The sequence below is a fragment of the Megalobrama amblycephala genome, linkage group LG13 (assembly GCF_018812025.1).
Source record: "Megalobrama amblycephala isolate DHTTF-2021 linkage group LG13, ASM1881202v1, whole genome shotgun sequence".
In the NCBI taxonomy this organism is placed as follows: domain Eukaryota; kingdom Metazoa; phylum Chordata; class Actinopteri; order Cypriniformes; family Xenocyprididae; genus Megalobrama; species Megalobrama amblycephala.
In genome coordinates, this window is record NC_063056.1 from 16,421,685 (window position 1) to 16,435,426 (window position 13,742).

Consider the following 13,742-nt stretch of genomic DNA (forward strand, 5'->3'; position numbering starts at 1 on the left):
GTAAATAGATGTGAAACAGGTGCGCTTTCATGTCACTTTGTCTGAAGAGATGTCCTGAACATGTCCCCAGTGCAGCAATGCAGTGCAGCATCTTATTAACACTTTTTCAGGGAACAGGGTTACAATCAAGTAACCAGAGACGTTCCATTTCAAAAGCTTCTCTCAATACTGTGCTGAGTTAGTGCTATGGGAATGAGAATACCAATGCTGCTGCACTCTAAGTGTCTGGAACCCTCAAGGTTGTGTAGTGTGTGTGCACAAACACGAGAAAGTCCTCAGACATGAGCTTGGGATGTTGAGATGTCTGAAGTAATATGAACATCCAAATTATAAAATTTGATAAATTTGTGCGGAGAGGACCAGCCTGCCACATCACATACCTCTTGCCAAAGCCCTGGAGGATGCAACCCCCCCTGGTGAATTGAACTCCTAGAGGCACACCTCACATTCTATAGCAATAGCATCCCACACCCAGTATTACGTTGTTTGCTTGGTGGCGACCCATAGCAAATGAAAAGTTGCTCTGACTTACACCACAGGCTAGTGAGGTGGACGTAAGTCTGGACACAGTAGGTGAAGTTTCTTCTGCACCAGTGTAGTGAATGGCTGAGGACAGAAGGCTTCAAGAACAACCGGATGCACAGTCGAGAATGCAACTTTAGGAACAGAGGGGACATTGTGCTGTTTCCTATGAAGCGAAGAGGTCCACCTTTACTTTATAAAATCTTTCCCAAATCTGCTTCCACATATAAATGCCCAGGGGTGTAAATCAACCTGAGGGACAGGAACTTGCCCTGAGTCCAAAGACAGTGCAAACGCAGTCTGCCTTGGCGATTTGTGTGTATGACTTTTTGAGTGATGATGAGCTCCCAGAAGAGATAACCCACAAGCATCTCTTCCAACATGGGCATCATCACATAACCACATGCTCTTGCACCCATGATAGTCGAATAAGCCGACATCAAGGGCACAAAGACACATGAAGAATAAGGTTTCCCCCATGAACGAGTCACTTCATTATGAGGGTCCTTGAAGAAGGGGAGAGACCATCGCTGATGCCTCTCCCCCTGGCCACTGGATAGAAATCTGCTCTAATTTAGAGCACTTGGTCTTTCTCTTGTGGCCAGTCTAGCTGTAATCTGGCCACTGCATGAGTAGCCATCTCAATTAACTCCTCATGCGCTGGAGGAGTGCTTGGAGGTGGCATTCTTAAAGTCCATTTCCAGATGGTGATGTGCCATTTAATTCCTCAAAATTAAATGTGGCCAAAGAACAGCCAAAAAAAAAAAAAAAAATACTAATACAATCATCTAACTTCTCAAATCAGAATTTCTCAAAATTAATTGCAGAAAATATCAACTAGACAAGTAAAAACGGTCTGAATGAAAGGCTAAATATAGAGTAGTTCTTTTCATAATAGAGCAGTTTAAATAAATAATCATAAATTCATAGCTTGCCAACACACACTTCATTTGCAAAAAGTTGCAGTTGTTACCTTAAGTAACTTATTTCTATCTGTCCTTTAAAATTGACTTCATTCTAAATTATTTCTGAGATTAATATATTGTTCATCACTTTCATGGTCAGCTTGTTGTGCAAATGAAACAAGTGGATGGTCTTTGTTCACCCGGGTCAGCATCTTCCTCTTCCACTGTCAGAATCAGTCTGGAACAACAGTCATCTCAAACTGTGACTTTCCCTACTGTTCCCACGGTAACAGGCCAAATCCCTATCACTATTGAAGTTTATGATGATGAAGAAAGCAAAACAAAAGTGGCTTCTATTCAAAAGATGCTCTTGGTCAAGGTAAGGGGAAGTGGAATATCAAAATACCCAAATTTATCCCATATCCTTTGTTGTTTTTATTTTTTCAATGATCCTAACATCTATCTTTTGTCTTTCTTTTCATGTCAGAATGAGGGAGTGGAAATAAGAGAAGAGCAGACTTATTTTATTAATCTGAATGGTGAGATTAGCTACCGTTTGATCACCCAGTATCATTTTAGAATACTGTTCTGTCAGTAGTTACTTATTGGATCCTGTGTAGTTATTCATTAATGATGGGTAACACTTTAGAATACTGTTTCTTACTTACTACATAACTAATAAGGAATTACTGAAGAACTAATAGGTAATACTTAAGTCTCTACTGTTAACTACTAAGGAGAATTTTATGATTAACAGTTGTCTAGTAACTAATGAGTTCTGTCATACCTCCTGAAGAACTACTATTAATTTTATACTATGAATAATTGATAAAATAACTATGATGTAGCTTCTAATGAACAGTCAAACACAATTACATTGACTTGCGGCCCTTTCTAAGTTAGTTAGAATCTGCTCACCGAAAGAAACGCCAGAGTGTTTGTTCTGCACTGAGTTTGCACACTTGCGAAGCCTCTCATTAACAAAGTGTAGACACGATGTAAGAGACTCATTGTGCAGTGCAGACAGCTATAACTGAGATGAGTTATAACTCTTTAGTGATTATAAAGGAAGTGCTCTTTGCACTATTTATACAATCCATTCAGAATTTTAATACGTTTTTTTTTTTTTCATGCTACAAGAGGACCGATGCATGAACGTAGTGCATTTCATTCTGAAACCCGTGCAACCTATTTTATTAGAGGCTTTGCCGCGTTTTAAACACACTAAGCTCGCGATTTTGTTTACTGTTCAATTGACGGATGCTTTGCCAATATAATAACGCAAAACACCGCGTTAGTAATCTGATGCTGCGTTAACACCAGACGCGACTTGTGCGAAAAAATCGCGCTATTCGCGAGTAGTTGGACGCTTGAACATTGAGTTTACTCGCTTCATTCGCGTGTGACATTCGCTTCATTCGCGCGTGAAAATCCCTTCACAACATGAGAGAGGCTCTCCTGCTTCTTTATTTGTCCCAGACTCTCCCACTGCTTTCTGCACACTTCCTCTGAATAAACACAACTTGTCAGTGGGGAAATAATTGTAAATTACAGCGAATAAGCTCAATTGGTCGTCTTTAGTTGGCTTGTAGTCTTAATATGTGTATATATATATATATATATATATATATATATATATATATATAGCTCAAATTGAGTAAAGACCGTTTTTTACAACTTATCAGATTGTCCGACCTCCTCACTCACTTTCTTTCAAACACGATCCTTTTTATTTCTGTTTCTATAAATGTATGAAGATGTATAGCGACGATGATTTTGTCCTCCATTGTTGTTTCGAATTTCTGCCTCAGCTCGCTACGTCACGTCACTACTAGAGCAAGCTCCTGATTGGTTAACGCGGCGCGGAAATTCACCAAAGTTCAAATTTTTCAACTTCGTCATTCGCGCGAATCGCTCAATTCGCGCCGCAGGATGTGAATTTGCGTCTTTGCATTGACTTAACATGTAAATCACTCGCGCTTACCGCTTCATTCACGTCCGGTGTGAACGCACCATTAGGTTCATTATAAAACTGTGGCCATACAAATTAAACTATTGCAGGTCACCAGACTCACCACTTTAATTAAATAATTTGCATACATTTGAGACTGCAATAAAGCAGGACAATCAATTTAAAAAGGCTATTATTCACCTGTAGCCTATGTGCTTGAAGTCTTCGACACAGACAACATTTTAATCATCAGACGATCTCTTCTCGATTAAATGTAAAGCTGCAAGATATAACAATAGATGGCGGTAATGCTCTATTTTAGTTCGTGAAGACGCTGTGCTGCTTCAATGAATTGCAGGCTCGTCAGAACGCAAAACGGAATGTAGCTTGTAGCTTTTGGTCGCGCTACACTGCTACTTGCTGGTAAAAGTTAACTACTGGAAAAGCTATACTGTTTTAAAAGTAGCTGAACTACTGACAAGCTACTGAAATGAAAAACAGAGATGGGCACTCGAGTTAGAGACTCGGACTCGAGTCGCACTCGAGTCGCATTTTAACAGACTTCAGACTCGGACTCGGACTCGACCTGAAATGACTTCAGACTTGACTCGACTCCACACAAAAGACTCGGAATATTTTAAAAAAGACTCAAGTCTTTTACCCTTAACTACTGACATAATAAATAAAGAATTTGTGTTGTGTTAAAATGGTTTTATAATATCTGCGTCACATATATTTCCTTTCGTGTCGTGGTAGATTGGACTCTTGCCATAGAATCTGATTACGTATGTCCGTGCGCATAAACTCCAAAATGTCATAATAAGAGTCCCATGAAACATGACGGGAGCCACCGTGCCATAGGCTCTCTCGTTTGGGTTTATTATCACGTCAGATCAGCTAGACGCACAGAATGTGGGAAAACAATTAAAGACACCGGAACAACATCATCAAATTTTATGAGACATCGCATCCACAAATGTTAGTCACATTAACTCACACAACTAGCTATTATACTGTGGTGTAGCTGCATGGCTCATTTGAATTGCCAGCCTGTTAAAATATGAACAAAAAAATCTAGACTTTAAACCTAGCACAACGTTTTATCAATCTTCGTATTATTTGCAGCTTTTCTATTTCTTAATGTGTGTCCATAAGAGAGAGAGATAGAAAGAGATGTTAATCCATTTATTACTTAAAGCTCATATTTTAACATCACAATCAGCATGTGTAGAGTTTTATATTGACATTCTTAAACATTCCGAAGTTTGATATTTTCTGATAATGACTGTCGTCACCAATAACGAAGCTGTATAACAAACTTCTGTATAACAAACCGTGACTCACTGGCGCCATCTTGTGTCCGTTTAGCGACTGTATTGAAAATGACTACTCGTGTTGCCAGGACGACTGTTTTGTACCTATGTTTTGTACATTGTAATGGATTATAAAGCAAAAAACTGGATGTACGTGATCCCTTACATCATAGGACCTTATTTCAAATAAAACAGATTATAGAAAGATAATATAATTTTTCTATATAATACAACTAGGATAAACTAGGATTTGATTATGAGATTTTTTTTTTTTTTTTTAATGACTCGAGACTCGACTCGGACTCGTGACAAAAGACTCCAGACTTGACTCAGACTCCAGTGATAAAGACTTCAGACTTGACTTGGACTCCAGCTTAAAGACTTTAGACTTGACTCGGACTCCAGATAAAAGACTTGTGAACATCTCTGATGAAAAATGTAGTTAAACTAGTAGTGCCGCTACATGTAGTTGAGTATTAGACCTACCTGAAAAAAATATACAGCATGGTTTAATTTGTATTTTTAAATATCTTTACCGTGGTATCGACTTTGGTATCGAGTATTGTGCTCTTTTGGTAGTACTGGTACTGACTACTAGATTTTTGGTATCGTGACATCCCTATTTGTTACTAAAAAAAAAAAAGTATTATAAAGTAAGTAAAAGTATTATAATATATGTTTTAATAAAGTTAAAATGTTTTAAAAAGCAATAAAAGGCTAAACTATTCCATGTTTGATGTTAAATTATTAAGAGTTTCCTTTCTATTGTCTATCTGGTCAAGGTTTATAGGGATTTTAAGAAGTAATAAGTTACTTATTGAGTAATTAAATTACTTTTCAGACAGTGTAATTAAAAAAGTATTTTAAATACAACATTGATGATGTAATTAGTAATTAGTTATCAATTACTTTTTTGAAGTAACCCAACACTGCACATTACCATTGAATACATTTCAGTATGCAAGGCAATGACTGAGGGAAAGTGAAAATACATTCATACCTCATTTTTTGATTTTGTTAAACATGATGTAAGGACCAAAATTAGCTAAAATGAAATAATATATAGGGAATTATAAAGAGTCATTTAGTTTACGATGAGCAACTGAATCGTCCAGCGTTCATCTGTTCAGATCGTAATAAGCTCTGTAGAGGATGTGAATATCCAACTATTGTGAAAACACTAATTAATAGCTCGGTAACAAGATCGACAGTTTAAGACGTTAAATTTTACAAGCACATAATACAAAACACTATTTTTTAAAGTTTACAAGAAACTTTATTTATTCTGACACAAACTAATCTAACACAAACACATACACACACACACAAACATTCATATGCATTGCAGAAAGAAAGGAAATGAGAGAGAAAGAGTTTTAAGAGAGAGAATGATATGATGAGCATTTCTAGCAAAATATGCACTTCAAAAGACCTGACCTGAATGAACCATGAATCATTCATTTAAATGCACCAGTACAGCTTTAGAATCTGGAGGTTCTTGCTTGAGTCAACTTTAAATGGGAAACTCCTCGTCGGCGTGCAGAGAAGGGTTTTCCGAGTCGTGATCTATTGCAGAATCTTTTCAGGACCGGATGGTGGTTAGGTAAAAACCAATCACGTTTGAGCGTGCTGGTAAAATGAAAGGAAGTCTCATTGTCGTGGCTTAAAGTTGAAGGGGCAAAAGTCATTGGTTAAAGTTTAGAACACAACAATCTCAACGGAAAAGAAAATTAAGTAAAAGAAAAGCTGCTTGTCCTTTGTCAGCTTGGTCTTGTCTTTGTTTCTTCTTCTTGTTACTCCATTGTGTTACTTTTCTTTTTAGTTCTTTGTCTTGGGATATGACTAGTTAAACTTAGGTGTTTGTCCCACCTCTGAGAGGAGTTCTGGCCAATCAGATATAGTCTTGTTTCAAAAGGTGGCTTTTCTCCACCCCCAATCATAAAATAAGTGTTATCTCCGGTCTTTGGAATTGCCGACTTCGGCAGAGAGTACCGTTTTATACATAATTTCTATTAAATGGAATATGATACATTTTACACAGATTTCCTTCAAGCCATGATTTAAACATACATTAGAGATTTAAATTAATTCCAAATAAGGCATACTTTCAACCAAGCATTCAAAAGTTATCACATTTACATGAATTGTGGGTGTTCTAAAGCATAACTGGTTACAGGTAGTATGTGTGGACATGATATAAAACATATGGAGTTGAAAGATGTTTGATAAGTCCGTTTCAAATTGTTTGGATCAATTCAATGCAGTTTTTCTTTGTAGAAAGAGTTTTTTAGAAAGTAGAAAGAGGCATCAGGGAGGCTGACCTGGCTTCTAGCTGAACTATTAACCTAGTCTGCCAACAACCTGTCTGTTTCCTCATAAACAGACTCTCTAGATACATAAGTCTCTTGAAGAGACATCCAGAAAGAGGGACTGCAGAAAGGGCAGTAAAGCAACTCCTTGCAAGCGAGGGTAGTTACTCTGCTTGATCCTACAATCTACAAAGCACCTTTCAAGGTGCTAAAGAGGCTATGCACTCTAAAAAGGAACCCTCATGAGGGGAATGCTCACAGCCTATGATCTAACTGGGAGGCTTTGAGGGAAGCCTTCAAACTCTGACCAGACTTAGGAAGCTAAGTACTCAAACACACCCTCGGAGTGAGGAGAGTACCAGCTCAAACCTATTAGGTTGACCAGGCTAAAAACAAAGTCTAAATAAGGTTAGCCAAGCCAGCAACACTTAGTAGCGTGCACTTTCAGGGAGGCCAGAAAGGCCAACCACCTAATAACAAGACCTTGCTGACCGATACCCAGCTGCTGGGGATTCGCATCAGGGAGGCCAACAGTTGCCAACCACCTGGTATCAAGTCTTCACTGGCAGAGAAGTAACTATACTGTGGGGAATTCATCTTCAGAGAGGCCTACTAAGGCTGAACATCTTGATGGCAAATTGACAGGATGTAGTCATTGCTAGCTGCCATGCACCCACTTATTAGGGGCTGGCTCTCAGGGAGGCCTGCTAATACACAGGGAGGCATGCTAGGCCAGTTACCTGATAGTAAGTCTAGCCTGCTGTCCAAAGCTTGCAACCTTGGGCTCGCCCACAGGAAGGCTTGCTAATTCTCAGAGCGGCCTGCTAAGGCCAGCAAACTGAAAACAAGCAATTGCTGACTGCCTTATACCCACACTGCTGGTGACTAGCCTCCAGGACGACCTGTTAAGGCCAGCTACATGACAGTGTATGTGCTGGCTGTTAGGGGCCCAACATGGTGGGGACTCACTCTGAAGGGAGGCCTGTCAAGGCCTACAACCTTATAGCAAGTCTAGTAGCAGAGATAGTTTTACTATTCAAACAATTCCTGGGACCTATCACATCGCCAATGAGCGGTATACTCAGTAAAAGCACTTTTTACCCTTTAAGCAAGGGGAGTAAAAACATATGCCAACATGCCCTGGAGGAGGCCCCCCTGGGCCTACTAGTCCAGATGAACACGGGTGTCGGCTTGTGGCAATGCTGAGCTACAAGGGAGCGCACTAAATGACCAGCCCGCAGTGAAGGTCGAATACCGCTTGACCTGAGCCATAATGGTGCAGGGCAGATAACAAAAGAGCTATAAGCAAAGCACTCAGAAAACACCTTGTTTACAAGGGAGTACTCTCCGCCTAACACTGAGAAAACTACAGGGTGGAGGCCAACCACAAAAACTTCATCATGACAGAAATAATATCTGTATTCAACACCAGGGTAATAGGGGCTTTTCATAGAAAAAACACCCACACTCAACCCAAAGCTTGAACGCTAGTTCAGGGGGCTTAAGAGGAGCCTAGCGAGGGCCTACCTGAGCTCAAATTCCAAAATGCAGGCCGCAGCAAACATTAATAATAACAATAGAAAAGGGAACCATCTTTTCTGCCTCTACACCACTCTGCACCATGCAGAAGGGGGGCGGGCCTTGGCCAGACAACTCTCAAGGAAGGAGGTCAGCACTAGGGATACAAAAGGGAATCTACACTCACTAATGAGGGGTCAGAGGCAGGAATGTACAACAGACTGCCTTCACTATCCCTAGTACTAGCCTGGGCCAGCTATCAGGGTGGCGGCCCAGGTGAGCGCCTGCCCATAGCACATAGATCTACCTGGCACACCTCAGAGCTGCGGCCTCTACAGAGAAACTCTCAGCTGAGAGGAGGCAAAATCACTCAAAATAACACATTAAGGTGGTTAAAGAATACCATAAAGCCTTAGCTATCCTAAATTAATCCTAGGATGAGTGACGCTAACCAGGTAACAATATCAGGCAGCCCCATGGGCCGACGCTAGACATTTAATCTATCTGAAGTCAAAGTGCCCATCTCTTTGCAAAAACATCCCTCTGAACCAATAGGAGAGGTGACAAACTATTCTACCCTGAGGTGGCTATCAAGGCGGCCTGAAGAGGGCCAGCCTGCAACAGAGCAGCGGCCTCAAAACCACTCTGAAGTGGGAAGAGCCAGCTTACTCACTAATAAAGAGAAATACAAAGGAGTGTGGTCTCACTAGGGAACATACAATAAGCGAAAACCAGCACACTCACCTAAGAAGATCCAAATGGTATTTCTCTCTCTAAAAATCATACTAGCCAACCTACAGGGAACTTCAGGGCCCTAATTATTATATTTTTACATTAGATAAAATAAAACCTCATTCCTAATCTAGATGAGCGCCCACGCACATCCTACACAGGGAACAGTGGTCTAAAGAAATACATTAGTACTTTAAATAAATACAAGACCTGGTAAAAGTTCCAATACATGAGTATTTAAATAGTAACCCAACCTCAAACAGTTCAACCTGCTGCCACAGTATTAAGTTGTTTTTTTTTTTAGGAATTGGGTTCTTCCATGCTGCCTCATCCTCAGTATGCAGGTCAGAAAGGAATGGAAGGCTCACTTGAGCTGTAGGATTATGGCCAGATAGAAACCAATCTTCATTCTTTTTGAATGCACGTGGTCTCTCTCCTAACGAGCTGCCATGGCAACTGTAGTCTGCCGACGGCACATTCCATAATCTCCAACAGCTCAGCGTACACGGGACAGGGTGGATGAGAGGATTCAGTAAACTCACCCTCTCTATCCTCCTTGGCTGAAAGTGCACTCACCGCTGGACCTGAGGATGCAGATGACAATGCATCCTCTACCAGCTCACTCTCACAAGCGGTCACACCCCTCTCAAACTGTTTGGTGAGCTCCATTTGAAAGCCCCATGATCTCAGTCTCCGCTCTGCCTCAGCGCAAGTGGGACCGAACCACCAGGTCCAGATACTGAACTCTCTTCCCTCGAAAAGAGAGCCAGACAAGAAGCAGATGGCGGGCATTCTTAACTTAGGAAAATGCTACCGTTGGCACAGGCAACTCCCTTGAGATTTTTTCTGTGCATGCTCTGTGCATGAGTTATGGCAAGGCAGTGGGGGTGGGGTTACTTTCCGAAGATGATTTCTTACAGAAAATGCGCACAAAGTAGTTTTTCACCATGCAGGCAAAAACTTCTGAACAATTTGATGTAATGAGTCTTTTTGGGAGTGCAGCATATTATGCAGCAAATAAATGCATATTTAATTTCCATAATAATAATAAGTGGTGGGCTGTAACAAAGTAGTTGTAATTTTACCCTAGTAATTTTGAAAATGAATCATTTTCTGTTCATTAGTAGTTACGTTATAGTTATTTTTTCTTGAACCTTAATTAGTAAATAATTAATAGTAGTTGTTCAGGAGGTATGACAGAATTCATTAGTTACTGATTAGCTAACTGTTATTTAACATAATCATAAAATTCTTTTACGTACTGATTAGTTAACATATCTTCCTTAGTAGTTAACAGTATAGTAACTTAAGTATTGATGAAGAATTACCTATTAGTTCTTCAGTAATTCCTAATTAGTTATGCAGTAAGTGTTACCCTAAAGAGTTATCGATAATGGTAACACTCCAGAATGGGGAACACATATTCACTTTTTAAATACAACTCATGCCTCAATGAACTCCTAATTTACTGCATATTAATAGCTAGTTAGGTACTTCAGTTACACTTTATTTTTACAGTGCCGTAGTTACATTGTAATTTCTCAAATAAGTACTGATAAGATATAATAAGTTTATTAGCTACATGTACTTACTATAGAGTTACAGTTAGGGATCTGGGTTTGGTTTAGGGTTAGTTACTTGAATTATGCATAATTTACTGTTTACTGTTATTATACGTAATTTACTGTTACTATAGTGAGTACATGTAGTAATGTGTAACTACAGCACTGTAAAAAAAAAAAAGTGTTACCAGTTCTTGTAGCATTTAAATTTAGGTATTGGGTAGGATTAAGGGAGGTAGAATAAGTTAATGTGGAATAACCACCTCCGAGCACTCCTCCAAGTTAATATGTGCTTTATAAGTACTAATAAACAGCCAATATCATAGTAATATGCAAGCTAATAGTTAAAAGTGAGAATTGAACCCTAAAATAAAGTGTTACCTCAATTACAGATACATGTAGTGTGATATACACATAGTGTGGCTGTTTTTTAAAGCTCTGACAAAGTTTGTGACATTGTAACCTCAAAGTGTAAAAAAACTGAACTCTGCTCATCAGGTAGAAATGACAGGCGCTTGTTCATCGATGGATTTTTCCCAAACAACACAGTTCCTGAAACAGATGTCAGCTTGTTTGTCAAACTAGAAGGTCCAAAGCAACATGTTTTAAAAACTTAGTTGTTCTGAATGCTGTCAAATTTTCCAGTTCTGATATTGATTATGTATTATTACTTACTGGTCAAGGTCAGTCCTAATCATATTTATTGTAATATGATCTTAGAATTAACTACAACCTTTTGAATGCAGAAGAAGCATTTGCCCAGTCTACCGCTGTTCCATTACTCTCACCATCCAAAGTGGAAAATCTGATCCGGGCACCGAAAAGCTGTGGAGAGCAGACGATGTTCCTTATGTCTTCAACTGCCTTTGTAGTGCGCTACATTGACAAAACTCAGTGTTGGCTGAAACTGGAAGCAGGATCCAGAGAAAAAGCACTGGATTTCATTGAGCAAGGTTTGGTGGTTTATCTGTATGACACATAAGCAATAATGACAATTTAAAACAATTTGCCTTTTGTTTTTTACAATGATAATCCAATGGACCTTGAGTAGATGCCATTTTAAATCAAATCAGAGGCTGTGAATTTTACAATATAGTGCAGTCTGATTGAGGTTCTAGATCTGCAGTTTGTTACAACACATGCTTTTTTCTTTAGAAAAAAAAGAGCATGGGGGTAAAACAGAACAGTCTTTAAAATTATATATATAGATTTTTTTTATTACGAAAATAAAAAGGGTTTGAAATAAAGGTGAAAAATAACATCATTTTTAGTTTGGGTGAATTTTCTTTAGTCAGCACCAAATATCCCTCACACCCCTGTTTGCATTTACAAAAAAATTAGTGTCTTTCTTGACTAAGGTCTATGGTTTAACACAATTTAAATGTGTAAGACAGCACCCTGCTCTGACTCTAAAAGTTTGTTTTATCACATTTTATTTCGGCAGGTTATGAACACATTTTAATGTTCCAAAAACCTGATGGATCCTACGGAGCTTGGCAAGACTATCCAACAAGTACATGGTAAATTTAATGTGCATTTATATGCCAAAAATATACCAAGTCATACAAATGTGACCAGTTTTGTGCAAATCAGTGCTGCACTTGCCACATTCCATATCTATTTTATTTATTTATTATTATTATTATTATTATTTTTTTTTTTATTTTTTTTTTACAATAAATGTTATTGAGGTTCTTTTTAAATTTTGAATCACAACCTATTTGAAGTAGATGGCTTCTTGCTTCTCATAGGTTGACTGCGCTGGTGGTGAAAGTGTTGTCCATTGTGGCTGGACTACAGATAGAAACTCTTGAACAGCAAGGAACAACAGAAAGGTTGATTTCACAGGAGGACATCCGCCAAGCAGTCACATATCTGATTGAAACACAGAGCTCAGATGGGTCCTTCACTGATGCTAATCCGGTCATACACAGGGAAATGCAGGTCTGAATGCCTTCCATAATTTGACAGTAAACCAAGGGGTGTTGCAAAAAGCTTTACCCTGTCAAACATTGCAAAATAGCATAAACATGAATTGCATTCCTTTGGTACTGTATTATATGTGATGATATTCAATGTTTCTGTTGTAGGGAGTTGAGCAAGATGCCTCTTTAACAGCTTTCATCACAATTGCCCTCTATCATTCCCTCCCTTTCTTGGGCAGAGAATTAATCAACGTGGTAAGAACCAGCGATAGTACCATTTACATTGGCCTCAAAAAGTATTTGAACACTACAACGTTTCTGTGGAGCACAAACCCCTGAATTAAATTTTTGAAGAAAATATACCATAGACACAAATAAAAGCATTTCACAAAATTAAGTTTGTACGTTTCAAAATATGAAACCATATTTTTCAAAATGAAAGCAAAAAGTCTAGGACACTTTCTAGTTGTCAAACTGTGTAGTATATATTTATTGTTAATATGAACTGTACCAGTTGTTACTCTGACTATTCTGGTCTGACTTGGAAATGGAATTCATACATGGGGAAATGACATTCACACGTAAAATAACAGAGAGCAATTAGTTAAAAATAATTAAAATGTTAGTTCTCAGACAAGCTCTAGCATCATTAGTTTGCACTTGATTTGATATTTTGTATGTAATGCAATGAAACTCTGACACTGTAAAGTGTCACAAGTATCCAAATACTTTCTGGGGCCATTGCACTGGAAATATGTGACTCTGGTTACATTTCTGCAAAACCTGATATACATTGCTCCAGGTGCATTTTGCTGCACATTTAAGGTGACGTCCACACGAGGCAATATAAGCAATATAATAACTTTTGCATTACAGATGCGGGTATTGCATTATATGATATGTGCTTGTACATTTCAGTGCTGTTTCAAAGTTAAATGTCCAGTGTGGTGCTAAATAGTGTGTTCAATTTTTCTAAGAAACAGTTAAGCACAACCCCAGTGACAT

The 13,742-nt window shown here is 38.7% G+C and overlaps 1 protein-coding gene across 33 annotated transcripts in view; it reads left to right on the forward strand.

Annotated features, from left to right (window-relative positions):
* LOC125243333 (complement C4-B-like) overlaps positions 1-13,742 on the forward strand; it is a 154,752-nt gene that overhangs the window by 65,860 nt on the left and 75,150 nt on the right. For all 33 annotated transcript variants that reach the window (XM_048152913.1, XM_048152886.1, XM_048152915.1 and 30 more), the window contains 7 exons: positions 1,588-1,806; positions 1,915-1,966; positions 11,311-11,400; positions 11,559-11,765; positions 12,257-12,332; positions 12,564-12,756; positions 12,903-12,992. In XM_048152913.1, coding sequence (XP_048008870.1) covers positions 1,588-1,806; positions 1,915-1,966; positions 11,311-11,400; positions 11,559-11,765; positions 12,257-12,332; positions 12,564-12,756; positions 12,903-12,992 — 927 coding nt within the window. The remainder of the gene's footprint in view (positions 1-1,587; positions 1,807-1,914; positions 1,967-11,310; positions 11,401-11,558; positions 11,766-12,256; positions 12,333-12,563; positions 12,757-12,902; positions 12,993-13,742) is intronic.